At 43.0% G+C, this 25,981-nt stretch overlaps 1 protein-coding gene across 1 annotated transcript in view; it reads right to left on the minus strand.

Annotated features, from left to right (window-relative positions):
- TET1 (tet methylcytosine dioxygenase 1) overlaps positions 1-25,713 on the minus strand; it is a 103,110-nt gene extending 77,397 nt beyond the window's left edge. Inside the window, exon 1 of the mRNA XM_045582213.1 lies at positions 23,725-25,713. Within this exon, the coding sequence (XP_045438169.1) occupies positions 23,725-25,593 (1,869 nt within the window). The 5' untranslated portion in view covers positions 25,594-25,713. The remainder of the gene's footprint in view (positions 1-23,724) is intronic.
- Between the last annotated feature and the right edge of the window lie 268 nt (positions 25,714-25,981).

Consider the following 25,981-nt stretch of genomic DNA (forward strand, 5'->3'; position numbering starts at 1 on the left):
ATCATTGATGCTTCTATCTCTTTCTCCTCCCTTCCTCTTTGAAATCATATATATATATACACATATGATGTTTTCTTAAAAATAGGTGAAACCCTAGGTGGTTTGGCTCAGCAGATAGACCACTGGCCTCTGGACTGAAGGGTCGCAGGTTGATTTCCTTCAAGGGCACATGCTTGTGGGCTTGATCCCATTAGGAAGCAGCCAATCAATGATTCTCTCTTATCATTGATGTTTCTATCTCTCTCTCCCTCTTCCTTCCTTTCTCTGAAATCCATAATACATACATACATACATATATATATATATATATATATATATTTTTTTTTTTTTAAAGAAAAAAATAGGTGGAAACCCTCTATTTCTATTTCTTTGGAGACTGTGGTTAAACATTTTAACACAAAGGTTGACATTTTAACCATTTGTAAGTGTACAATTTAGTAACATTAAGTACATTCACAAAGTTGTACACTACCACTGCTCTCCATTTCCGGAGCCTCTCACCATCCCAGGCAGACACACTGCAGCTGTCGACAACAACCCCTCATTTGTCTTCTCCGAGTCATCGCTACCTTATATTCTCCTTTTCGGTCTCTATAAATTTGCCTGTTCTAATTATCACACACAATATTTGTCCTTTTGTGTCTGACCTATTTCACTTTTATAATGTTTTAGGTTTTCCTTTGTTTTTTCAATACTCACCGGAGGATATGTTTTTATTGATTGTGGGGCGGGGGGAGAGAGAGAGAGAGAGAGAGAGAGAGAGAGAGACCTCAAAAGGTTGCCTCCTGTTCAAATTGGCAGCCTGAGGCTTCGAATCCACAAATGTGGTTCACAGGAAGATGCTCTAACCAGCTGAGCCACCCACACAGGGCAGCACGGCATTTTTAAGGTTCATCCAGGTTGCAAGATATATCAGAATTTCATTCCTTTTTAAGGCTGAATAATATTCCATTGTGTATATAAATTTGATTTATCACTTCTGCTGATGTACATTTGGGTTGTCTCTTATCTTTTGGCTACTGAAATTGAGTGTACAAGTATCTATTTGAGTCCTTATTTTCACTTCTTTTAAGCAGATACATGAAATGGAATTGCTGGATCATAATTCTGTTTAACTTTTTCCAGAACTGACAAACCATTTTCTTTTCTTTTTAAAAAATGTTTTTTTATTGATGTCAGAAAGGAAGGGAGAGGGAGAGAGAAATAGAAACGTCGATGATGAGAGAATCATTGATTAACTACCTTCTGCACAGCCCCTTCGAAGAATCAAGCCCACAACCCACGCATGTGCCCTGGACTGGAATCCAACCTGGAACCCGTCAGTCTGCAGGCCAACTCTCTAGCCAGAGAGCCAAACCGGCTAGTGCACAAACCATTTTCTATAGCAACTATACCACCACATTCCCACCAATAATGCATACAAGGATAAACCCTGCATTTCTTTCCTTTTGTAATCCTCACCTGAGAATTGATGATCAATTGATCATTTTACTTAGAGAGAGTGGAAGGGAGGGAATGAAAAAAGCGTGGATGTGAGAGAGATCTGATTTCTGTCAGTGAATGTAAAAATATTTAACATTGGTTGCCTCTCCCATGCACCCCGACTCAGGGCCAGAGACTGACCCCACAGCCAGAATCGAATCCAGGACAGGACCCTTCAGTCAAACTGAGTCAAACTGGCTAGAGCAGCCCTGCATTTCTTTTTTCCTTTACTTTTTTTGTTTGTTTGTTTGTTTAGCCTGGGAATACTTAAATACAATTTTTTAAAGGATCAACATTTCCCCAGGTTGATTACTCAATACTTAGTTAAGTGCCCATGATACATTAAGATATAGTTACATATTTAAAGTCAATCTATTACCTATGTAATCCATGTTTGCCTCAATAATATAAGATAAAATAAAATAAAATCAGGCTCCTAGTGTTAGGTGTACACACTGGTGAGAAGGTCGTTTTTTAAAGCCCCATGGACATGGACAGTCATGAGATACTCATGATGCCATACAACATTGTCCTTAGTAGCATAAGCAAACATCAAAGGTCTGTGTGCAGAGTTCCATAAAATGAATTACTGAATTATGACAAAATTCAACCCAGCTAAATACAAAGGGCTAATGAACGTGACCAGAACTCACACTAACTCCAAATATCCAACTGATACCACACCCTGAAAATCTGCACGTGTTTGAATACAGAATACATGGGTAACCTCTTTTGGTTGGGACCATCTGTTCTAAAAACTATACTGTACTTAAAGAGTTGACAAGCTCAGCTGAGGGTTTACATAACAGTGAACTTGGAGAGAATTCTAGCCGAGAAATTGGACGTCAAGAGAGCCATTCTCTTATTATTATTTAGGGCAAAGTTCATACAACTAGATCCTGTTGCAAGAGCAACAAATTAGAAACTAAGAAACCTTGTGTTATAGTCTTACTTATTCAGAACTTATTTTTTCACTTCGATCTATTTGTTTTCCCCACAGTGGATTACGATTATTGAATTCCACGAGTTGATATTCAATTTTGTAATACTACAAGTGTCTTAGATCCTTCAAAATATTACAAAATGAGAAATCTTTTCTCTTAAAAAAATCAATGATTTATAAAAGAACTAACATTTTTTTAAAAATCAGAAAAGGCAGTCTAACTACTACTTTATTTTATAAATAAACTAAGGTCCAAAGAGGTAACTGCTTAGCTCAGACTGCACAAGTTAGAAATTGACTTGAGCCTAGTTTTAACCATCTAGGCTGCTGTCTCTACAACTGCTCATTTTCAATATCCAGCAATAGATACTTATAGATATCACAAAATAAACTTAACAGAATTGTCTTCAGAGGGATCCTTTGTTCAGTATTATGATTAACCATTATACCATACACCTTAAACTAACACAATATAATATTGAAGTAAACTGTAATTGGATTAAAAAAAAAACAACAACAGATATGTCTTCAAACCACATGCTTCATTTTTAGGATAGAGAAATAACTCATATTTTTACAAGATTGGTGTTTTAAATCAACATAACATTAGGTGTGCTTTTTGTAAAAAAAAAAAATGTTGTTCCCTATGAAGTAAATTTATTAATAATTTCAAAATTGCATTTCTCTTCCTAAGCATAAGCAACTCTGTACCCACAAGAAACTAGACAAACACTGCCTAGGAGGGGTCTTCTAAAGTCATCTCAAGTTCATTCACTCTTCCTCAACACTGTCATCTCTGCAGCACAAAATCCTTCCAATATTAGCCACTCTCCCATGAAATCCTGGTACATTTCTCTTCTGGTGTAGTGTGTGTGTGTGTGTGTGTGTGTGTGTGTGTGTTGGGGTGGGGGGGGGAGTTATAGGTTTTACAGTGATAAAATCATAAAGACATTCCAAGTATCATACTGTAAACTTCTGATCAATAAGAATAAGGAAAAGACGGCTTACGCTTTTCACAATTCTACGGGAGATTTTTAAGTTATTTTAGTTTATTTCTTATGAGAATAGGAACCTGGAGGACTAACACTGGAGAAGCCCCTCACAGACTGGATCAATACCACTAGTCTGCGTAAGGGCTGATCCCCTTTCACAGCCTTCCCTGGCTTTCCCTACCCCCCTCATCCCCCGACCCCTCCATCCACCACCACCACCATCACCCCACCCCCCCACCCCCCGCCTTCCCTGAGGCTGATCTTCAGCAGCTCCTTCTCCCTCTAAAGCAGTGATTCTCAACCTTCCTAATGCCGAGACCCTTTCATACAGCTCCTCATGTAGTGGTGACCCCCAGCCACAATTATTTTCGTTGCTACTTCATACCTGTAATTTTGATTCTGTTAATTAATTGTAATGCAAAAATCTGTGTTTTCCGAGGGTCTTAGGCGACCCTGCTAGCAGATCACGACCCACAGGTTGAGAACCCTGCTGTAGAGCCATTTCTTTTTCCAGAAAGATATGATCTTATTGATTTTAAGAGATAAAGGGGGTGGGGGGAAGAAACATTGATTGGTTGCCTCCCACACACACTCTTACCAGGGATCAAATCTGCATCCCGGGTTTGTGCCCTGACTAGGAATCGAACCCGAGACCTTTTGGTGCACAGGATGATGCTCAACCACTGAGCCACAGGAGCCAGGGCACGTTAATGTATTTCTTTAAAATGGACTTCCTGCCGAAACTGGCTTGGCTCAGTGGTAGAGCGTCGGTCTGCGGACTGAAAGGTCGCAGGTTCGATTCCGGTCAGGGGCATGTATGTTGGTTGTGGGCACATCCCCGGTAGGGGATGTGCAAGAGGCAGCTGGTCGGTGTTTCTCTCTCATCGACATTTCTAGCTCTCTATCTCTCTCCCTTCCTCTCTGTAAAAAAATCAATAAAATATATTTTAAAAATAAATAAATAAAAAAATAAAATGGACTTCCTCCATTTAATAACTGGAAACCTTTACAACAACCTAATAAACTTTGACATAATATTGGGCCCGTCTGCTGGAACCTACCACCTCAGGATAGACAGAAACAAGACAATCCTGATGTGGTACAGAATGTGGATGAGCCCAGAAAGCTACAGTGGACAGAGATGGCTTCCAAGAAGTGGCATTTCCACTGAAACCTAAGGGTAGAGAAGCAGAATTTGTTGAAATATAGAGGGAGAGAGAAAGGTATGTATCCCAGACAAAGGTAACATGTGCAAGGACCAAGGAGCACTGTGGCTACTGGAAGTCACGCACCAGTGTGGCCGTGAAGAGGGCTCTGGGGAGAAAAGCGAGAGAAAAGCATAAAAAGATAGTTAGGCAGCTGAAACCGGATAGAGCGTCGGTCCCAGGTTCGATTCCGGTCAAGGGCATGTACCTGGGTTGCGGGCACATCCCCAGTGGGAGATGCGCAGGAGGCAGCTGGTCGATGTTTCTCTCTCATTGATGTTTCTAGCTCTCTATCCCTCTCCCTTCCTCTCTGTGGAAAATTAATAAAATATATATTTAAAAAAAGAAAAGAAAAGATACTTAGGTGACAGGCTGGTTCACTGATCATGCATATAAAGAGATACAATCAGCCTTTAATTCTCCACCACTCAAGTATGAAATGTTACTTTTTTGTTCCATCCTTAAATTTTCATCATTGGTACTTTCAAAAGCAACAATGAGAAAATGTATTTTTCACACTATTATTATAAGAATTGAGCCAAAACCGGTTTGGCTCGGTGGATAGAGCGTCGGTCTGCGGACTGAAAGTTCCCAGGTTCGATTCCAGTCAAGGGCATGTACCTTGGTTGCGGGCACATCCCCAGTAGGGTGTGTGCAAGAAGCAGCTGGTCGATGTTTCTCTCTCATCGACATTTCTAGCTCTCTATCTCTCTCCCTTCCTCTCTGTAAAAAATCAATAAAATATATATTTAAAAAAAAAAAGAATTGAATTAAATGAAACAATGAGCATGCCAGTGCTTAATGCCAGTACTGGGTAATGCACTCAAATACATGATAGTTTTTATTAATTCCTTCAGTAACCAATGTTTACTACACACCAGTTCCCCATTGCTAATCATTATTGTCCCAGTCAACCAATATGCATGTGTTTCCTATCTACCCAAATGCCAGGCACTAAGTTAGGAGGGAAATGAAGGCCAAGAAAAAAAAAGTCTAGGCTCTTCAGGGGAGCCCTGGAAGCTTCTACATAATAAAAGGAAACGGGCAACTATAACTTTAGAAAAGAAAAGAAAAAGGAAAGGTTAAGTACAGCAATCGAATAGATAGAATAGAATTCATCACAATGGAAAACTTTTGTGTCTCCCAAGGACATAACAAAAGGGTGAAAAGACAACTCGCAGAGACAAAATGTTGGTAAATAGTTATCTAATAGGGGTCTAGTGTCTACAACGGAAAAAGGAATATTTGCAGCTCAACAAAAAGACCAGGCAATTTTAAATTGAGCAAAGGACTTCGCTAATGTCTGACCGCCTAAAAGTCATATGCTAAAATCCTAATACCCAATGGGATGCTATTAGGAGGTGGAGCTTTTGGAGGGGCTTAAGACATGAATGAAATTAGTGCCTCATAAAAAAATTTCCAGAGAGATCCCTAGCCTCTTTTATCATGGGCACACGGAGAAGGAGCAAGCTATGAAACAGGGTGAGAGGAATTTGACCAGAAATTTTGTACACTGGGGGTTGGGGGCCCCTCAGCCTGGCCTGCACCCTCTGATAGTCCGGGCCCTCTCATAGTCTGGGAGCACCGCGGGGATGTCTGTCTGCAGGCTTAGGTCCCACCCCCCACACACCCCAATCCCTCTCACAGTCCAGGACCCCTCGCTCCTTACCGCCCGCCCACCCGCCTGCAGCAGGGGGAGAGGCTCCCAGAACCTCCGCTGAGCTCGCCAGCTGTTAGCCAGGCTGGCCCAGCAGGAGCGCACTGACCACCAGTGAGCAGCTCTTCAATTGAGCATCTGCCCCCTGGTGGCCAGTGCGTGTCATAGAGACAGGTCATTCCACTGTTCAGTCGATCTGCATATTAGGGTTTTATTATATAGGATATATTTTAATTGATTTCAGAGAGGAAGGGAGATGAAGAGAGAGAAACATCAAGGATGAGAATCATTGATTGGCTGCCTCCTGCACTGCATGCCACACACTGGGGATGGAGCCGGCAACCTGGGCATGTGCCCTTTACTGGGATCGAACCCAGAACCCTTCAGTCCACAGGCCAGTGCTCTATCCACTGAGCCAAACCACCTAGGGCCATGCTGGCATCTTAATGCTGACTTTCCCAGACTTCAGAACTTTGAACGAAGTACTGACACATGCTACGACATGGATGAACCTTGAAAACATGCTAAGTGAGGGATGGAATGGAATCTAAGAGATGTCTAGAAAAGGCAAATTCACAAAGACAAAAACAAATTAATGCTTGCCAGGAGCTAGGGAGGTTAAAATTATGAATGGCTGCTCAATTGCTCGGTGGTTGAGCATCTACCTATAAACAAGGAAGTCACAGTTCGATTTCTGGTTAGGACACATGCCTTGGGTTGTGGGCTCGATCCCCAGTGTGAAGTGTGCAAAATGCAGCTGATCAATGATGAGAGGAAATCATCAATTAATTGCCTCCTGGGTATGTGCCCTTGATAGAAATCGAATCTGAGACCTTTCAGTTCGCAGTGCTATCCACTGGGCCAAACCAACTAGGGCAATAAAAATATATATTAAAAAATATTTTTAAGAGACAGAGGGAGTCCTGGCCAGTGTTGTTCAGTGGTTAGAGTGTAAGCTGTGCACGGGTCAAGGACATGTACCTGGATTGCAGGTTTGATCCCCAGCCCTGGTGGGTCATGTGCTAGAGACATCAATCAATGTGTCTCCACCCACTCACTCCCTCCTCCCGTGTCCCCACCCCACTTGCTTTCTCTCCCTTCCTTCTATTCTCTCTTAAAGATAATAAAAAATATCTTTGGTTGGAGATTACCAAAAAATAAAGAGAGAGAGAAGTTAAACATTATTATTTTGTGTTCCTGACTTTATTGATTTTTGTTTAACATCTCACAGTGCACTGGAAAGGCCCCTGGAAAATGGAATCAGGTGAATAAAGAAGGTAATTTAATTTCTATGTTACTTGGTAGACAAATCTCCCTGAAATTCTGCATTAACTTTCAAATAAGGTCTTACTCCTGCAACTATAGAAGAAACGAACACACACTTTTCCCTCTAAATCTATACTATCAACTCCATCCAAAATGCCACGGCGGGGCTGATCTCGGGGCTTGCCCTGTCTGGTCCTCCCACTTCCTCCTGCCTTGATTCTTCCTTCTTCTGCTCTTTAGCAGAAAACTCACCAGAGTGGTGTTGCACGTGAAATCTGCTATGAAAATAAGCTGTCCAGTGTAAATGTGTAGAATAGAGCAGAGACACCGAACCCTCTCATTATGGAAGGACAAGAAAATAACTGTGGCCCCGGCGTCTGGCTGGGAACCACAACTGTAATTCTCCGGCACATGGGAACAGTGAAACCAGTTCATTAATGACACGTCGTCTCCAGCGGGAAAACCTGCTTTTGCATTATGACGGCCACTTCTGAGGATTTCAGTTACTTCCCTCTAAATCACATGAACCAAGGGGCAGGAGGGAAAAGGGTTAGAGCAATATGCAAATCCCTTCCCCAATGCAACAATAACTGCCATGTTGGAGAACGTCCTATGTAGCAGGCACTCTGCCTGACCCTAAACGACAGCGTTTTTCAACCGCTGTTCCGCGGCACACTATGTTGCCTGGTGTGCCGTAGGTGCAGACAAGACAAGAATTTTATAATTTTTCACTATTTTGTTTACTTAATATTTCATAATAAAGTAATTATAAAATACTTTCTTTGTGTTTATTTGATTCCTATTCAAGAGAATTACTTTATATATAGTCAATATAGGCACAGAGTTAAATTTTTTAACGTTTTCTAATGGTGGTGTGCCTCGTGATTTTTTTCATGAAACAAGTGTGCCTTTGCCCAAAAAAGGTTGAAAAACACTGCTGTACGAACATCTCTTTCGCATCACTCCGTGACAAACAGACCCATTCTCACACGGACAAGCACGTAAGGAAATATCCAAATTCTCAGTATAATGGTTTTTTTACTTAACGATAGGAACAGTTGTCAATTTCATTCCTTCAAGGTCTAAAAAAAAGGTGGTGCGGTTCTCTTACTTGGCTTTGTATTGGGGTGTAGAAGCCCTGACTTACATTTCTGTAAATTCTAATAAAACCATCTCTCCAGAAAAATGCATATAAAAATAGGTTGCATGTAATTTCGAGGAGATGATAAGCTATGAACGATCTTTCAAAAAAAAAAAACGCATATAAAAACAACATGTTGCATATAAATGGTGTGGAGATGGGATCAAGGGAGCACTGCAGCCCATCCAGATTAAAAACTCTGATGTAGAAATTCTATTTTTATGATTTCTGAAGCATCATAGGAAAGATGAGTGTTGGACCCTAGACAGTGTGGCTCAGTTGGTTGAGCATCATCTCACTCACCAGAATGCAGTCAATTCAATTCCTGGTCAAGGCACATGCTCAGGTTTCGGGTGTGATTCTTGGTCAGGGTATGTGCGGGAGACAACGGTTTGATGTTCTGCTCTCACATTAACATGGGTGGGGTATTTTTCCTTTTTCACTCTCTTCTTCTCCCTCTCCCTTAAACACACACACACACACACACACACACACACACACAATGAAAACCTATTTTTAAAAATATAACAATCCATTCCATCTGAACATGCCTGTAATATAGAAAAGAAAAAGAAAAGAAAGGCGAGTGTTGGAATCATTGAAAGTAGGATCAAATTTGTCTTCGGAATTCTTGTCTAGTAACCAAAAATATGTGGAAAGTTTAGCAAGACCAAAGCACTAATATAATAATAGAAAAATTAAAATATTTTTCCATGGTAGCTAAAAATACACCGAGTACTTAATCTGAGGTGGCCAGTATCCAGTCATTAGTTAGAAGCTACCCTGATATGCCAGCTCAATCCCCATCTTGGAGAAAGTATTAAGATCTGTGAACCAAAAAGAATGTAATTAAAATCTAGTTTCTGATTTTGGGAAAAGGAAATGGAGCTGACTTTCTTAAAAAAAAAAAAATAATTAATTAATTAATAGCCGAAACCGGTTTGGCTCAATGGTTAGAGCGTCGGCTTGGGGACTGAAAGGTCCCGGGTTCGATTCTGGTCAAGGACATGTACCTGGGTTACGGGCATATCCCTAGTAGGGAGTGTGCAAGAGGCAGCTGATCGATGACTCTCTCATTGATGTTTCTAACTCTCTATCTCTCTCCCTTCCTCACTGTACAAAATCATTAAAATATATTTTAAAAATTTAATAAAAAATAAATAAAAAGTAGTTCCTTACTTTTTATAAAAATAAATAAATAAATAAATAAATAAATAAATAAATAAAATAATAATACCTGTACCAGAAACATCAGGTTTCCAAATGTGACAAAGATTTAGAAATCCTTAGGGATATGCTAACTCAGTATCTTTTAGTTTGAAATAAAAGACTGATTCCAGTGTTGAGGAAATAATCTGACATGGGAACCCAGATTTATAAAAAATAAAAAAATAAAAAAAAGTCCACTACCTTATAAAAAATGTTATGAAACTAAAGCATTCAGTATAAAAAAAAATTTAGTAGATTCATTTATGCACATATTTTTTAATCTTTACAACTTTTGAATTACAAATAGAAATGCTGCTCTAACTGGTTTGTGGAATTTAACTGCATAGCAAAATAAACAGAACCACATTATAGTGCTTATTATTACATACTAATATAACTTGGATTATGCAGACACTACATAAAGATATTAGTTCACCAGTTTCACCCATGTATTTCCCAGTTAAGCTGATATACACAAAATGGCAAGGTAAGATTTGAACCCTAGTTAACAAGATTCCAGAAATAAACCCCCTCGGTTAATATCAGTCAAGATCAGCACGGTTTTTTAACATACTTGGGATTTACACAGGCAAGGATCCTAGACCCCAAAGGCTTTTTTTTTCTTCCCTTTATGGTCAGTTCCGTGGTTAGGCATGCTACTGAAGTCTCAGGAGTGATCCAAAGAGATTCCATAAAGGCATAGTTAAGGACACAGAACATCTGCCCTCAATTGAAGGAGTTGGTAGTAAAAATGGGTTCCATATGCCATAAGCAACGTATGCCAAAGGGAGATCCGGCTGCTTGAAAACACTGAGAAGCAGTAGCCAACAGAGGCTGGCCGTCCCTTTTCTCACTAAAATGGATCAAATAAGACACATACGTCAACCGATTCTGAAATAGCGTATCTGGAATTAGACTGTCGTCCATAAGATGGTGGACAGGCAGTGGTTCAGTTTGTATCATACTTTCAGCTTTTCGAGCATAAACATAAGTAGGTATTACTATTTTCCCAGGTATCATCTGCATTAGCTAAGCAGATAGGATGGTAATAAACACCATCCTTTACAGTATTATTTTTTTTCCCCCCAAACATCGGGATTCTTTTTTTCTTTTTAATATATTTTATTGATTTTTTCACCGAGAGGAAGGGAGAGGGAGAGAGAGCTAGAAACATCGATGAGAGAGAGACATCGACCAGCTGCCTCCTGCACACCCCCTACTGGAGATGTGCCCACAACCAAGGTAACATGCCCTTGACCGGAATCAAACCTGGGACCTTTTAGTCCACAGACAGAAGCTCTACCCATTGAACCACACGGGTTTCGGCTTATAATATTATTTAATACACAGCTGTTTAACCATACATAGAATAACCCTTTAATTGTTTAGGGGAAAATCAACTAGAATAAATGAGACATGGTTTCACTTTGCAAAAAAAAAACTGCTCGTTTAGTTATTCAATTAATGTTAATTGCTGAAACTGGTTTGGCTCAGTGACCATTGGCCTGCAGACTGAAGGGTCCCAGGTTTGATTCAGGTCAAGGGCAGGTAGCTTGCTTGCAGGCACATTCCCAGTAGGGGGTGTGCAAGAGGCAGATAGTTGATGTTTCTCTCTCATCGACGTTTCTAACTCTCTATCCCTCTCTCTTCCTCTCTGTAAAAAAAAAAATCAATAAAATATATATTTTTTTAAAAATTAATGTTAATTGCCGGGACCAGTTTGGCTCAATGGATAGAGCGTCGGCTTGGGGACTGAAGGGTCCCGGGTTCGATTCCGGACAAGGGCATGTACCTTGGTTGCAGGCATATCCCCAGTGGGGAGTGTGCAAGAGGCAGCTGATCGATGACTCTCTCTCATCGATGTTTCTGGCTCTCTGTCTCTCTCCCTTCCTCTCTATATAAAATCAATAAAATATATTTAAAAAATTAATGTTAATTAACTGAGTTATATTATACCAAAACATCCACCTAGAGATACATGATGCAATATCCCACCCTCAAAAGCAAAAGTACAAAAACTATGTTTTGTTTTCTCCCATTAGTGCACACTAAAAGTTTTTTGTGAAAGTGTATCCTGGCCGAAGCATCTCCTCTCCAGATCTTTAAAAAACCACCCCCATCCCCACCGCTTTACTTCTATCACTATTTAAAAACAGGGGAATGCACATGTCTCAAAATACTAAGTTACAAATATACAGCAGGAATCCATAGCCAAAAGCAAATTCCTAGATGACTATGAGTTATAGTGAATGGTTTTAATTATCTGCATTTTTGAAATAAGCTTAGCAGAAAAATAACATTTTATCTCTTGGCCAAAGATATTGCTCGACATCTTTTGGATATCTTTTGGAAGACTAAACACCTTGTAGTACAATGAAAAGAAATTCAATTATTGTGAGAGACAAAAATGCAATTCATGACCCCCGCCCCCCCCAAAAAAAAAATAAGTAAAATACTGTACTATATTTATTTCTCCCTGACATTAGTAGTTAACATATTGCTAAATGGCATATGTCTTTAAGGGGCTAAGTATATTTTATAGGGGGAAACAAAATTCTAACAGTTCTGTTTCATCTAAACACTAATAAAAAATTACCAAATTTATCGCCCCCACCTGCATAGCTCAGTGGTTGAGTGTTGACCTATGAACCAGGAGTTCAATTCCTGGTCAAGCATGCCCCCAGGTGTCGGCAACCTGCTGCTCCGGAGCCGCAGGCGGCTCTTTTTGTTAAGTGAAAAAATCCTTTTTCTGCACGATCCGGTATATAGCATTAAGGTAAGAAACAATATATGCAGTGTTATATTTGTTTTAAATGTCGCAATGGTTTTGCGGCTCCCAGGTTTTTTTTTTCTCAGGTCCAAGTGGCTCTTTATGTCTTAACGGTTGCCGACCCCTGGGGCCTAGGTTGAGGGCTGGATCCCCTGTAAGGGGCATGCAGGAGGCAGCCAATCAATGATTCTCTGTCATCATTGATGTTTCTCTACCTCTCTTTCCCTCAACCTTCCTCTCTGAAATAAAATTTAAAAAAGGAAGAAAAAAATAACCAAACAAAATAGCCCAAATAATCACTGAAGAACAAAACTGAAGGATGAACTTACATTACTAATTAATAAGGCCAGTTATAAAGCCTGGTAAATAAAGACAATTTAGACACAAGCATAGACAAAAAGGCAAATAAAACAAAGTCTAGAAACAGATCCAAAATAATCAATCTCCTGATTTATGATAAAGTTGATATTGCTGTATCAGGGAAAGGACGGCCCTTTCAGTAATGGTGCTGCTCAAGTACATATGAAAACTGTAAGTATATATGAAAAATAATGAATCTTGTTTCCTATCTCACACCATGTATAAAAGTCAAGTCAAGCCGAAAACGGTTTGGCTCAGTGGATAGAGCATCGGCCTGCAGACTGAAGTGGTTCGATTCCAGTCAAGGGCATGTGCCTTGGTTGCGGGCACAACCCCAGTGGGGGGTGTGCAGGAGGCAGCTGAATCCATGTTTCTCTCTCATCAATGTTTCTGGCTCTCTGTCCTTCTCCTTTCCTCTCTATTAAAAAATAAAAATCAATAAAAATATATTTAAAAAAAAATAAAAGTCAAGTCCAGATATATTGTACAACTGATGCTTGAAACCGATCGTGGTCTCAGTAGTAGAAAAATGTGGAAGGTGGTCAACCTTTAAGCTCTGAAAGGTCAGAGCCAACCACTCCCTCTATAATGGAGACAATGGTAACTGAGGCCACTTCCCCACCAAATCATCATGTAAATCCTTACTGCTGAGATAGTCTGCCTGTTACTGGAATTACCTAAAGGCACTGGGTGTATCCCAAACCTGAATAAAAGGGATGGGAAGGCCAAATAAAGGTGGCAGTCCTCCCGCTAAAGGTGGGCTCCGGCCCAATATTCCCAAATTAATACTTTTCTAGTCTCTTTTCATTTGTGGGCAGCCTTCTCCAGAAACCGAACCCTGAACCGGAGCAGTCCTGGCTGTGCCAAAGTACTGCTGAACCACGTGAGATGTGAAAGGGGTTCCCACAATCTGAAAAGGTAAAGATATCGGTAACTATTCATCAAAGAACTTTTAACAACAAATCTTAATGAACTTATAAATTAAAAATAAAAAGGCATCCTTCACTGTGATCTAGTGAAAGTCAACCCCAAGGGTTTGAAAAAGAAAATAAATGAATAAATAAACATTTTTAAAAGATATAAAAAGGCAGAAGAACTCAATTTTAAGATAGACAAAAAGACTTTGACAGCCGAAACCGGTGTTACTCAGTGGATAGAGAGTCGGCCTGTGGACTCAAGGGTCCCAGGTTTGATTCTGGTCAAGGGCATGTACCTTGGTTTCGGGCACATCCCCGGTAGGGGGTGTGCAGGAGGCAGCTGATCGATGTTTCTTTCTCATCGATGTTTCTAGCTCTCTATCCCTCTCCCTGCCTCTCTGTAAAAAATCAATAAGATATATTTTTTAAAAAGAAGACTTAACAGACAAATAGCTAGCAAGCATATGACAAATAGCTCAATTTCATTAGACATCAAGAAAATGCAGTGTAGATGCGCACTGGCCGTCCCGCCGGCGCGGACCGGCTCGCCCGCTTCTAGGCGGGCGGCGCTGCGGCGGCTCGCGGCCCTTTGGGCTCGAAAAGATGAGCTGCTGTCAGGCCCGAACGGAAAGAAGCCGAGAATGCCGGAGAAGCCCTGCCGTGGCCCGGGACGGACCGGCTCCTTCAACTTCCGGCCCTGCAACCCGCGGAGAGGAAAAGACAGGCTCGCAGGGACCGCGCGAGCGGGGCTCACTCACCCGGACTCGGACACTCCGCCCCCCTCTGCACGGACGCCGCCCCCGGGGTGCTGGCTCCGGCCCGAGTCCCGAGCCCGTGGAATGGACGCCCAAGCGGTTGGTAGCTGCTTGAGTTTTACCGGAATGGAGGCACCTGCCGGAGCTGAGCGGTGGAGAGTGGCCTCTTAGCTCAGCTCTGGGTCGAAATCACATCCAAGTCCGTATACACTCCGGGAGCGCGAGTGTATTGCCTTCTTGGTAAAATGGGGAGAATAGTTGGATCCGGAGGTTAGATTAATGGCCCGGTGTGTTTTCTGAGAGAAAAGGGCTGGGGATGGGGAGGAGCTTTGCTTTACGTTTCATTTATTCCTGTGCTGCTTAAATTTACAATGGGTACTTCCCATAAAAGCAGCAATAAAAACCAAAATAAAGTATCTAAAATCACCATCTATGCCAATATGGAAAGAATGTAAATATTAGAAAGGATATAAATAAAATATTGGGTAGGATTACAAAAGACAAACATATCCTTAAACCAAAAAGTAAGATAAAACAAAAAAATCTTGACTATAAAAAGTAATGCTTATGGAGGGGTGGAGCAACAAATTGTTTTTCTCTCTCAAATCATTTTTTTTTTTTAATTTTAAAGTGGTGCTCATAGGTGTTTTTTAAAATATGTACATTTTACCAAAAAGTACACGCTGGTACTTTTCCTTCAGACCCACTCCTCATAGGTAATCTCTTGATGATGTTTCTTGGATACCTTGAAATGCTTAATAAATATATATTGAGTGAAAAAAAAAAAAAAAAAAAAGAAAGAAAGAAAATGCAGTGTAGTGATGCAACCACACACTCAACAAAATTATTAAAATAAAACAAAATAGCAAGTGTTGTTAAGCATGTGGAGCAAGTGAACTCTCAGACTCATAATCAGAACTACAGCTGTTTGCTAATATCTACAAAAGCTCAGCTATGCATCTTCTATAACCAAGAAATTCCACAGATAGAAATGTACTCAATAAAATACAAACATGTATTCACCAAAAACATTTATGATACTGTTCATAGTAGTATTACTATTCATTAACAGCATGTACTGTGATATCCTATATCATAAAAGGCTAATATGCAAATCGACTGAATGGAGGAAGGACATGCACTGACCACCTGGGGCAGAGGCTCAATGCAGGACGGCTGCTCAGCCAGAATCCCTGGCCTGGCTCAGGACTGGAGAGTGCAGAGCACAGCGGCTGTGGCAGTGCTAAGTTGTTGGACACAGGCCCAGGGGAATGGGCCTCTGCCAGCAGTCGAACATCCGCTGTGGACTCCGACTGTGAGAGGGTGCAGGCTAGGCTGAGGGACAACCCCCAGGAGTGCACAGATTTCATGTACAGGGCCTCTCGTATACACACAATGGGAATACTATACTAAAAATGACAATGAGCAGAAACCGGTTTGGCTCAGTGGTAGAGCATCGGTCTGTGGACTGAAAGGTCCCGGGTTCGATTCCAGTTAAGGGCATGTATGTTGGTTGCGGGCACATCCCCGGTGGGGGGTTTGCAGTAGGCGGCTGGTCGATATTTCTCTCTCATCGACGTTTCTGGCTCTCTATCTCTCTCCCTCTCTGTAAAAAATCAGTAAAAATAAAAATAAAAAAGAATACCCCATATATAAGAAGAAAAAAAATGACAACGAATGTCTATAACTATAGGCAACCTTATGGATAATTTCATAATCATGATATTAAGCACAAAGAGCCACCCCAAAACAAGAGAATTATTAAACAACTATTCCTTGCTCCCTCAGAAGGAGCTTCCCTTGGAGAGCCTGTGTGCTCCTCTGCCTGTCCATGCGGGCTGGGTAGGTCTGTCTGCGGCCAGAGTTCAAGAAAAGAACCACCTGACACTCTTCAGAATCAGCTTCTGCCAGAGATCCAGGTGATATTTGGGGGCACGAGGAGGCAAGGAAAAGTGAGAGAATATGAATATCCTCAAGTAAGGGAGAACCCTGGAGTAGAAAAATAAACATAAATAAATTAAAACTGAACTTGATATGAAGACTATCACCACAATGAAGGGCAATGATGTTGTGAGTATACAGGACAGAGAATGAGAGAGAGAACCAACCTAATTAACTTTTTTTTTTTAATATATTTTATTGATTTTTTACAGAGAGGAAGGGAGAGAGAGAGCTAGAAACATCATCAACCAGCTGCCTCTTGCACACCCCCCACCGGGGACGTGCCCGCAACCAAGGTACATGCCCTTGACCAGATTCGAACCCGGCACCCTTCAGTCCGCAGGCTGACGCTCTACCACTGAGCCAAACCGGTTTCGGCTAACCTAATTAACTTTTGAGCACAGCACAGACATTCGAATAACCATGATCGCATCTATCATCAAGATCTTCCTAAGTACCATGCTCCACTAAAAACAGCTGCCCGCAGTTCTGGAGCTGGACGGAAAGCAGAAAAGCCTAGAACAATTGTGCCAGAAAATAAAATTTTACACAGAAAATGGTTGAGGACTCCCACCTGGGTCGTTCAGTTGGTTCCAGAATCCTCCCCTGCACCAAAACGTCTCAGTTCGAGTCCCAGTCAGAGCACATGCCTATACATTATGGGTTTGATCTCCAATCTCTGTCTCTCTTCAAAAATCAATTTAAAAAACAAAAGACAACAGCAACAAATGGCCAAGGAGCTCCCTGGCCAAATTTGGGATAATTTCAGCATCAAAATAAGTGATAATAACTTATTGAATATAAAAAAAAAAACATACACATTCATGTTGAAATAAATAGTAAGCAAGAAGGAAAAGCTGTTCCTTTAAAGTTACATTTAAAAGAAATGATGGAAACAGAGAATTACTGGTTGGCAACCATTAGGCAAAAGTCACCAGTCAATGCTAAAACTAAGGAGTGAAAGTTTGAGGGGCAAAATACATGATCTGCACTTAGCAAAAGTAGCAGAGTCATAAAAGACAAAAATTGAAGAGCTGCCTTAAGCCAAAAAGAAAGACAAAATTCCATGGTGTGACTCCATTTATATCAAACTCTAGGTAATGCGAATACAGTGACAAAGACATTGCTTGACGGAGGCGACAGGATGCAGGGAGGGGGTAGGAACAAAGAAACTTTTGCCAGTCATAGGTTCTGACTGTGATAACGGTTACACAGTGCATGCAAATGTCACATTTGCCAAATTACATACTTTAAACACGTGCAGTTTTTCCATGTCAATTATATCTCAACATAGTTCTTAAAATTTCAGGAACTTTTCCAGATTAAAGGAGTTCAAGAGAACATTTTCTTATAGCGGGAATATGAATAGTCTATGGGTTAAATAATAATCTTGATAATATAAGACAAGAGGCCCAGTGCACGAATGTGTGCACGGGTGGCGTCCAGCCAGCCTGGCACCATTGGGGCACATCAGGGCTGGCCCATCACTAGCTAGCCAGCCCGTCCAGATCGGCTGGGGGGGAAAGGCTGTAGGTGATTGGCCAGCAGACCTCACACCTCCACCGCCACCCCCGCTTGGGGTTGGTCATGGGGGCAGGCAGGCTAGGTGGGAAGAGGGTTGCAGACCAATCAGGGTGGTGGGGGCCCACTGTGGAGAAGGCCAGCAGGAAGAGGGGCTGCAGGAGGTTGACCTGCTAGTTCCATCCTCTATTGGGGTTGCTGAGAGATTAGAGGATCTGTCACAGGGAAGAGCTGCAGGTTGATCAGGGTGGCAGGGGACCATGGCGGGGAGAGGGTCGTGAGGGGGGAACCGTCTGGGGTGGGGCCAGCTGGGGGAAGGGGCTGCAGGAGGTTGGCTGGCCAGCCTCAAGTATTGGGGTTGGGGGACTGACGGGGAGGGCCGAACACGGGGAGGGGCTGTGGGTGGTGATGGGCCAGTGGGCCCAGGCCCCCAAATGGGGTGGGGGTGCCAACCAGAGGGCAGTAGCCTGGGGGAGAGGCCAGGAGTGGTTGGCGAGCCGGTCCTGTGCCTGATTGGTTGGCAGTGCTGATCTGGGGTGGGGCAAGGGCTGTGGGCCTATCAGGGTGGTGGGGACCCCTCAGGGGCAGGGCCAGCTGGGGGAGGGGGCTGCAGGAGGTTGGCTGGTCGGCCGCGCCCCCTATTGGGGTGGGGGTTGCAATAGCCTATTGTTTTTTAAGAAATACACTCTTTAGTCTGTAGAGATAAAGAAATATCATGTCATCTCAATTTGATCTAAGGAAAAAAAATAGAGTTGAGACAGTGAGACAAGGGAGATAAAGAGACAAAGTTAAAAAAAAAATAGACAAAGTCTCTTGAGCTGAAAGACATACCAAATTCTCTGTATTTCTCTGGTAACTTTTCTATAACTCTGAATTATGTCAGTATGAAAGACTTTTTTTAAATATATTTTTATTGATTTCACAGAGAAAGAGAGAAGGGGAGAAACATCAATAATGATCGGCTGCCTCCTGCACTGCCTACCCTGGGGATTGAGCCCACAACCAGGGCATGTGCCCTTGACCAGAATCAAACCCAGGACCCTTCAGTCTGAAAGCCAAAGCTCTGCCCTCTGCCGCTCTAGCTAGGGCTGAAAGCTTTTTTTTTTTTTTTTTTTTTTTAATGTTTTTCTTTATTTCAGAGAGAGGAAGAAAGAGGGAGAGAGATAGAAACACCTGTGATGAGAGAGAAGCATGGATTGGCTACCTCCTGCAACCCCCCTGAATTTTTTTAAAAATATATTTTATTGCTTTTTCAGAGAGAGGAAGAGAGATGGACAGATAGCCAGAAACATGGATGAGAGAGAAACATCGATCAGCTGCCTCCTGCACACCACGTACTGGGGATGGATGTGCCGGCAACCAATGCACATGCCCTTGACCAGAATCAAACCTGGGACCTTTCAGTCTGCAAGCTGATGCTCCATCCACTGAGCCAAACCAGTGTCAGCGCCCACCCTGAATTTTGTTGTTTGGTTTTTTTTAAAAATGAAATATGTGGGCCAGCCAGTATGGCTCCATGGCCGAGTGTCCATCAATGAACCAAGAAGTCTCAGTTTGATTCCCGATCAGGGCACCCGCCTGAGTTTTGGACTCGATTCCCAATGGGGACCATGCAGGAGGCCGCTAATCAGTGATTCTCCCTCCCATTGATGTTTCTTTCTCTCCCTTTCCCTTCCTCTCTGAAATCAATCCGCATCTATAAAATGAGATGCGGTGTACAGCACTTGGGAGATTATGATCAACAGCCAAAGTCATCCATCCATTAACAAATACTGTGTTTTCTCACTCGGGCAGAACTTGACAATAGTGTCCACTTGCTTGCCAGAGCAAGTTTATATATGTAAACCACACACTGCTGTCTACATTTATAAACTTGATTTGCGTGGCAAATAGCTTCATCTGTAATTGGAAGGCCCTAAAAATTTTGCTCTATTTCCTTTTGATTTGGAGATATACCACACATACAGATGAGTATTAAATGTATTTAAGTAGGAGAATCAGGATTTCAGAAAAAACTTAAACTGCACTAATGAGAGCTTGTTAACATCCTGACTCCTCTATCTACTTCACTCACAACTCTATCTCCCCTTCACCCCCCACGCCCCACGCCCCTACCCCAGCAGTGAACAACCCAAAGCAGAAGTGCAACACATACTTGCTGACAATTAAGAGAATGCTAAACTTGTTCCAGTAAGAGATAAAGGCCTCAACTGTAGTCGTGGCCAAGAAAATGCAGAGGTAGAAGCGCTCAGATCTTGTAGAACGGGAAAATCAAGAAGAATGAGTGGAAGGCCTCAGAGATGACTGAACTTTTCATTTTGGGTGACCGTGCAGGTGAGCCATTGCACCATGTGATGTAAGAGGAGTAGTGAGTTTAGGAAAGAGAGCACATTTGTTTTTACATATTAGAGAGAGAACATCTCTGCCAAGGATGTCTCTTGGCAAAGCAGGAGCTTTCGAGGGCGGTCTCTCTGCTGGACAAATCGCTGCTAAGTGCTTTAGATGCATGTCTGTAAATCATTAAGTTACTGGCACGTTGTGAACGATTCTCCTATTGTGAAGATTCCTGAGTAAAAGGAAGATTGTTCATTGCAGTAAGATTCTAAATAAAATGCTTTAGAAACACCTTAAATATCCACCTTAAATATGTTTGGTCAAATGTCCAAATGGCTCAGTCAAATAAGACAGTGTTTTTGGACAAATAATTTAAGTCAAGAATGAAATAGACTATTTTCCTCGTTGCTATAGAGAGAGCAAGATGGGTCACCAGAAACTCTACTGGAGCCTTTCGAGAAAATTCGGCCAGGGTTCTCGTTCCTGTAGCGTCTGTTCAAACCAGCACAGTCTGATCTGGAAATTCGGCCTCAACACGTGCCACCGGTTTCCGTCCGTAGCCAGAGGACGCAGGCTTCATTACATTGGACTAAGTGAACTTCCATGAATGGGTCATTCAAGACATCTATCTTTGTACATAAAATAAACTTCATATATAGTTGTGGGTTCTTTTGTTTTTCTTTTAAAGGATGATATTGAAAAAAGTTGATGAGGTTTTTTGTTGTTGTTGTTGTTTTTAATATATTTTATTGATTTTTCACAGAGAGGAAGGGAGAGGGATAGATAGCCAGAAACATCGATGAAAGAGAATCATCAATCAGCTGCCTCCTGCACACCCCCTTACCAGAGATGTGCCCGCAACCAATGTACATGCCCTTGACCGGAATCGAATCTGGGACATTCTATCCACTGAGCCAAACCGGTTTCGGTAAGGTTGATGAGTTTTAATGTCAACTAGTAATTGGTTAAGGTCACCCTGAAGTATCGCGGGCCCCTAGTCCGTTATGACTCATAAAGAGGACACGTTGGGACATAAGGAGGCGCACAGGGAGACTGCATGTGAAGACTGGAGTTCTGCTGCTACAAGCCGAGGAACTACCAGAAGCTACGAGAAAGGCCTGGAGCAGATGCTTCCCCAGCATCTTCAGAGAGAGCACGGCTCTGCCATCACCTTGGCTTCAGACTCCTGGTCTCCAGAACTGTGAGACCATACATTTCTGTTATTCTATGCCACTAGTTCAAGGTTCTTTGTTATGCAGCCCTAGGAAACCAATGCACATGTGGGGAAGCTGGGTTACTGCAAAAAAATCTGTCCACTACGGGAGGGGACTGGCCAGGGAGAGGTCAATGGGGGGAAAAGGAGACATGTTTAATATTATATGTAATACTTGAAACAATAAAGAATTAAAAAAAAAAAGAAGAAGAATCTGCCCACAGAGTTGTTAGAGAGTTGTACCCCTGAAATTTATAATTTTATTAACTAATGTCACCCCAATAAATTAATTTTTTAAAAGTAAAAAAATCTGCCCACAGTGTAACAACATACCAAAGGGAGAAAATTAGTAAAAATCCTATATAATAAAGCCTCATATGCAAATCAACCAAATGGCAGAATGACCAGTAGCTATGACATGCACTGACCACCAGGAGGCAGATGGTCAATGCAGGAGCTGCCCTCAGCCAGCAGGCCCCAGGACAGACCAGCGGGTGTCCCCCCAATCACACCAGTTGCCCTGCATCAGGAGAAAACCAGTGATGAAGGTGGCAAGGTGATGGGGGTAGGGGGCTTGCGAGTAGGTGCCGCCAGGCTGGCCAAGGTGGGTGCCAGCAGGGGGCCCCCAATCGCCCCGCAGGTTGCCCTGCAGATGGGACTTGATGCCTGGTCAGGCCTATTCCCTACCAGAGCACAGGTTTCGTGCACCAGGCCTCTAGTATGAAATAAAGCTTGCCCCAGCCTCTGATAACCACTCCAAATAGGGACTTTCTGCTCTTAAAACCCATTGCATTGATGGAAGTGTGTCTTGATATGGCCATTTTGGAGGACAGTTTGACAGTACCTATCAATAAGGTATGCATATCCTATGACACAGAAATTTCATTCATAGGATTCGATCATACATACATATCTGCACTAAATGCAACCTAGCTTTTCTACAAGTCCTGGTCAGACTCCCCAGTTTTCTGAAAAGGATGCCCATTCTATCTCCACCCCAGGAACCTGTCTTTAAAGGGTGACTTAGTCGACACTATATTGCTGTTTGTCAAAGGAAAGAACATCAAACTCAGTGCTAACCTATCCTTACAACCCTCATTTCCTTACACACAGATAGCAATGGAGGACTGCCGGGAAAACATGGCATTCATCCTTTCTTTTTAAATGCAACCTTTTGAGTCAGCCAGATCCTAAATTCTCAATACAAGGTTACTGGGTTACGGGTTTGATCCCTGGTCAGGGCACATACAAGAGGTAATGAATGCATAAATGAGCAAAACAACAAAATCATGTTTCTCTCTCTCTTTCTCTCTCTCTCTTTCCCTTCTTCCCTCCCTCCCTCTCTCTGCCCCTCCTCTCTATATAAAATCAAAAAATTTTAGCATTTGTATTTAAGGGAAAGGAGAGAGAGAAACATCAATGATGAGAGAATCATTGATTGGCTGCCTGCTGCACACCCCCCACAGAGGATCAAGCCCCCATCCTGGGCATGTGCCCTTGACCAGAATCAAACCTGGGACCCTTCAGTCCTCGGGCCAACGCTCTTATCCACTGAGCCAAACCAGCCAAGGCTAAAATCATTTTTTTTTTTTTTAAAGGGGATCATAAAAAACAAAAGGAAGTTTAATTCCTCTGGCTTCTCAGGCTACGAAGAAGCTAATGAATTTGTTCCACTCTTAATTTTCCAACCTAAATCTTCCAAAAGAGACACATACTTAGCTAAAGGAGGCACAGTGGAGGTATTTACAAAATCACATTTCACACCATTTCCCTGAGTCTCTATCAAATTCTATAATGAAAAAAAACAAAAAAACAACGGTATGTTCTGGTTTTCTGAGACAACTCCTAAAAATTAGCTCATGTGTCAATGTACTAGACATACTGCAGGTAGGTCGTTTCTAATCGATCCCTTACAGCAACATTTCACACCCCGGGAAAAGGCACAATACTGCGCTGTCCCCACACAGACCCCTCTCTCACCGCTCCCAGATGTCTCCCAGGTCCTGGGCACTACTCACCTTAGGCACAGGTAGCTTTTTCTTCAGCTCCTCACACTTCCTCTTCTTACAGATCTGGTGGCTGTTCTTTCTGTTTATGCAGTAGGTACATTCGCCACAGTTGGCCTTCTGCTGGCAGGGCACACAGACCCCACACCGCTTCCGTTTCTTCTTTTCCAGAGCAGGTAGCACAGTTGTGTGGGAAGGAGGAGAGGAGGTACTGGCAAGTGGCACTGGCGTAGACACCGCGGGGGCGTCGATGGGGGAGCTCCCTCCTTCCGATTGGCCGGGCACAGCCTGGGAGTGTTGGGCGAGGTCCTGTGAAGCTGGGTGCGGTCCTCCCTCAGGGGCTAACTCGAACCCCTGAGTGTCGGCTGGTGGAAAGCTTAGATGGACTTGCTTCTCATTCTCCGCGTTGTTCATAGCCATGGGGGGAGGTTCAGCACTGACCTCCGAGACTGAGGTTGGTTGAGGAGTGTGGCCTGAGCCCAAAGATAAGATCTGCATAGTGCCTTGGACCTCAAGCCCATAGGAAATGGTGCTCTGTGGATCAGGCCATCCTGGGAGGGCATTGTAGGTAGCTACTGGGTTCAGGGGAGCAGGAAGGAAGACAGGTGGGTCTGAGGCAGCACTCCCGCCCACCCCGAGGATCTCCTGGTTGAGGATAGCACCAAACACCTGTCCTTGGACTGAAATAGCACCAGCGAGCTCTGGCGGGACTGGGGTCTCGCCCAGAGCCCCTCCATGAACCAGATTAACACCGGGGATTTCCCATGGGTGTGGGACAGCACTGAAGGCCTGTCCTAAGACGGGGGTGTTACCGGGAATTTCCTGCTGATCTGGAGGAGCCTCGAGGACCTCCAGATGATCTGGTTTAGCACCAAGGGCTCCTTGCGCTGAACTGGCCAAGAAGAGTTTTAATAATGAGGTAGAATATAATCGCCCACCAAAAGACAAATAGTTTCCAAGGTCCAATTCGGGGATCACCGTATTGAAGCTGGAGGTTGGGCAGCAATCCTGTTCAGTTGGGACGGGGTCCAGGTAAGAATCAGATAGCTTCAGAGATTCTACTTGTGAGCCCAAATCGTCTACCTGAACGCTGCTGTTTCCTTCAGAGGTAACAGGAAGGTCTGCTTGTTGGGGCAAAGGGGCACACGGAGGGTCCTCCTGGGCAAACATCCCAGGGGAATCACTGCTGTCGTCCAATGTCTCTTTAGAGAACAGTCCTTCACCATCGTGTGTCCCTTCCAGCGCCCCAGAAAGGATCTCTGCCACAGGGCCACCGTGAGTGAGGGAATCTATTTTAGAATCCTCAACCCTTTGGCACCATGACTGGGCTGCCCCTTGGCGCTCCTCTTGAACTGAAGATGATGCATCTTGTACGTCAATCAGATTCTCTAGATCAGGAGGGATGGGGAGGTCTTGTGTTGGTACAGAATCATTCTCGGAGGCCTTTCCCTTCCGATCACACTCACGTGGCTTTTCTAAATTCTTAGGAGGCGAGACTTTCTTGGGTTTGGCTATGACCACCGGGGGCTGGGAGAGCCGCCTGCTGAGGGAGGTTCTCCGGAGGGTCATGGTAAACCCATTGCACGTTAGGGACTCCGGGTTCCGGAACAGGGCCTCGGCCCTCTCCAGATTCAGCCGTGCTGCGCCAGCTCTGGTCAGGAGGCTCCTGGCGGGCATGGGTGGTGGTGGTTTGGGTTCCTCTTTTTTCTTAACATCTCGCGCCTGGATGAATTTCTTTAGTTTCCGAGGGCTCATGGTCTTGCCTGGCGTTACATTTTTGTTGATGGGCTTGAAGGTCTTCTTCAGCTGACTGTTTTTCTTTTTGCTTAGATCGTCCCTCCTGACAAATCGGGAAGGCTTTGCGTGGCGGGATCGAGACATGGTGACGGAGTAAGAGGAGAAAAGGAAAGGGCACGGGGAACAGAGTCATTGGTCCTTCGGCAGGTCTCACTTTTGAGAAGAATCTGGCTGCACCATGGTTGGGCTTAGTGGCACAAAGTGTGGTCTGAAACAAAACAAAAATTGGAAGTTAGTCTTTTTGCAATGCATTCTCCCATTTGAAACACATTTACTACCAATTGTTAATTAAAATTAGGAAATTGGGATTTTTACTCAAAAGATATAGTAAACAGAAAAACCACTAACATATTCGTTAAATTCTAGATTCACAATAAAGCTACTTTATTTACTGTGACAACTGGTTAAGTTGATGGATTTCTTTGAATAAAGTGAGCATGGTGGTTTTTCTTTAGATCAGAAACCACACTAT

The sequence above is a fragment of the Pipistrellus kuhlii genome, unplaced genomic scaffold, assembly GCF_014108245.1.
Source record: "Pipistrellus kuhlii isolate mPipKuh1 unplaced genomic scaffold, mPipKuh1.p scaffold_m20_p_15, whole genome shotgun sequence".
Classification (NCBI taxonomy): domain Eukaryota; kingdom Metazoa; phylum Chordata; class Mammalia; order Chiroptera; family Vespertilionidae; genus Pipistrellus; species Pipistrellus kuhlii.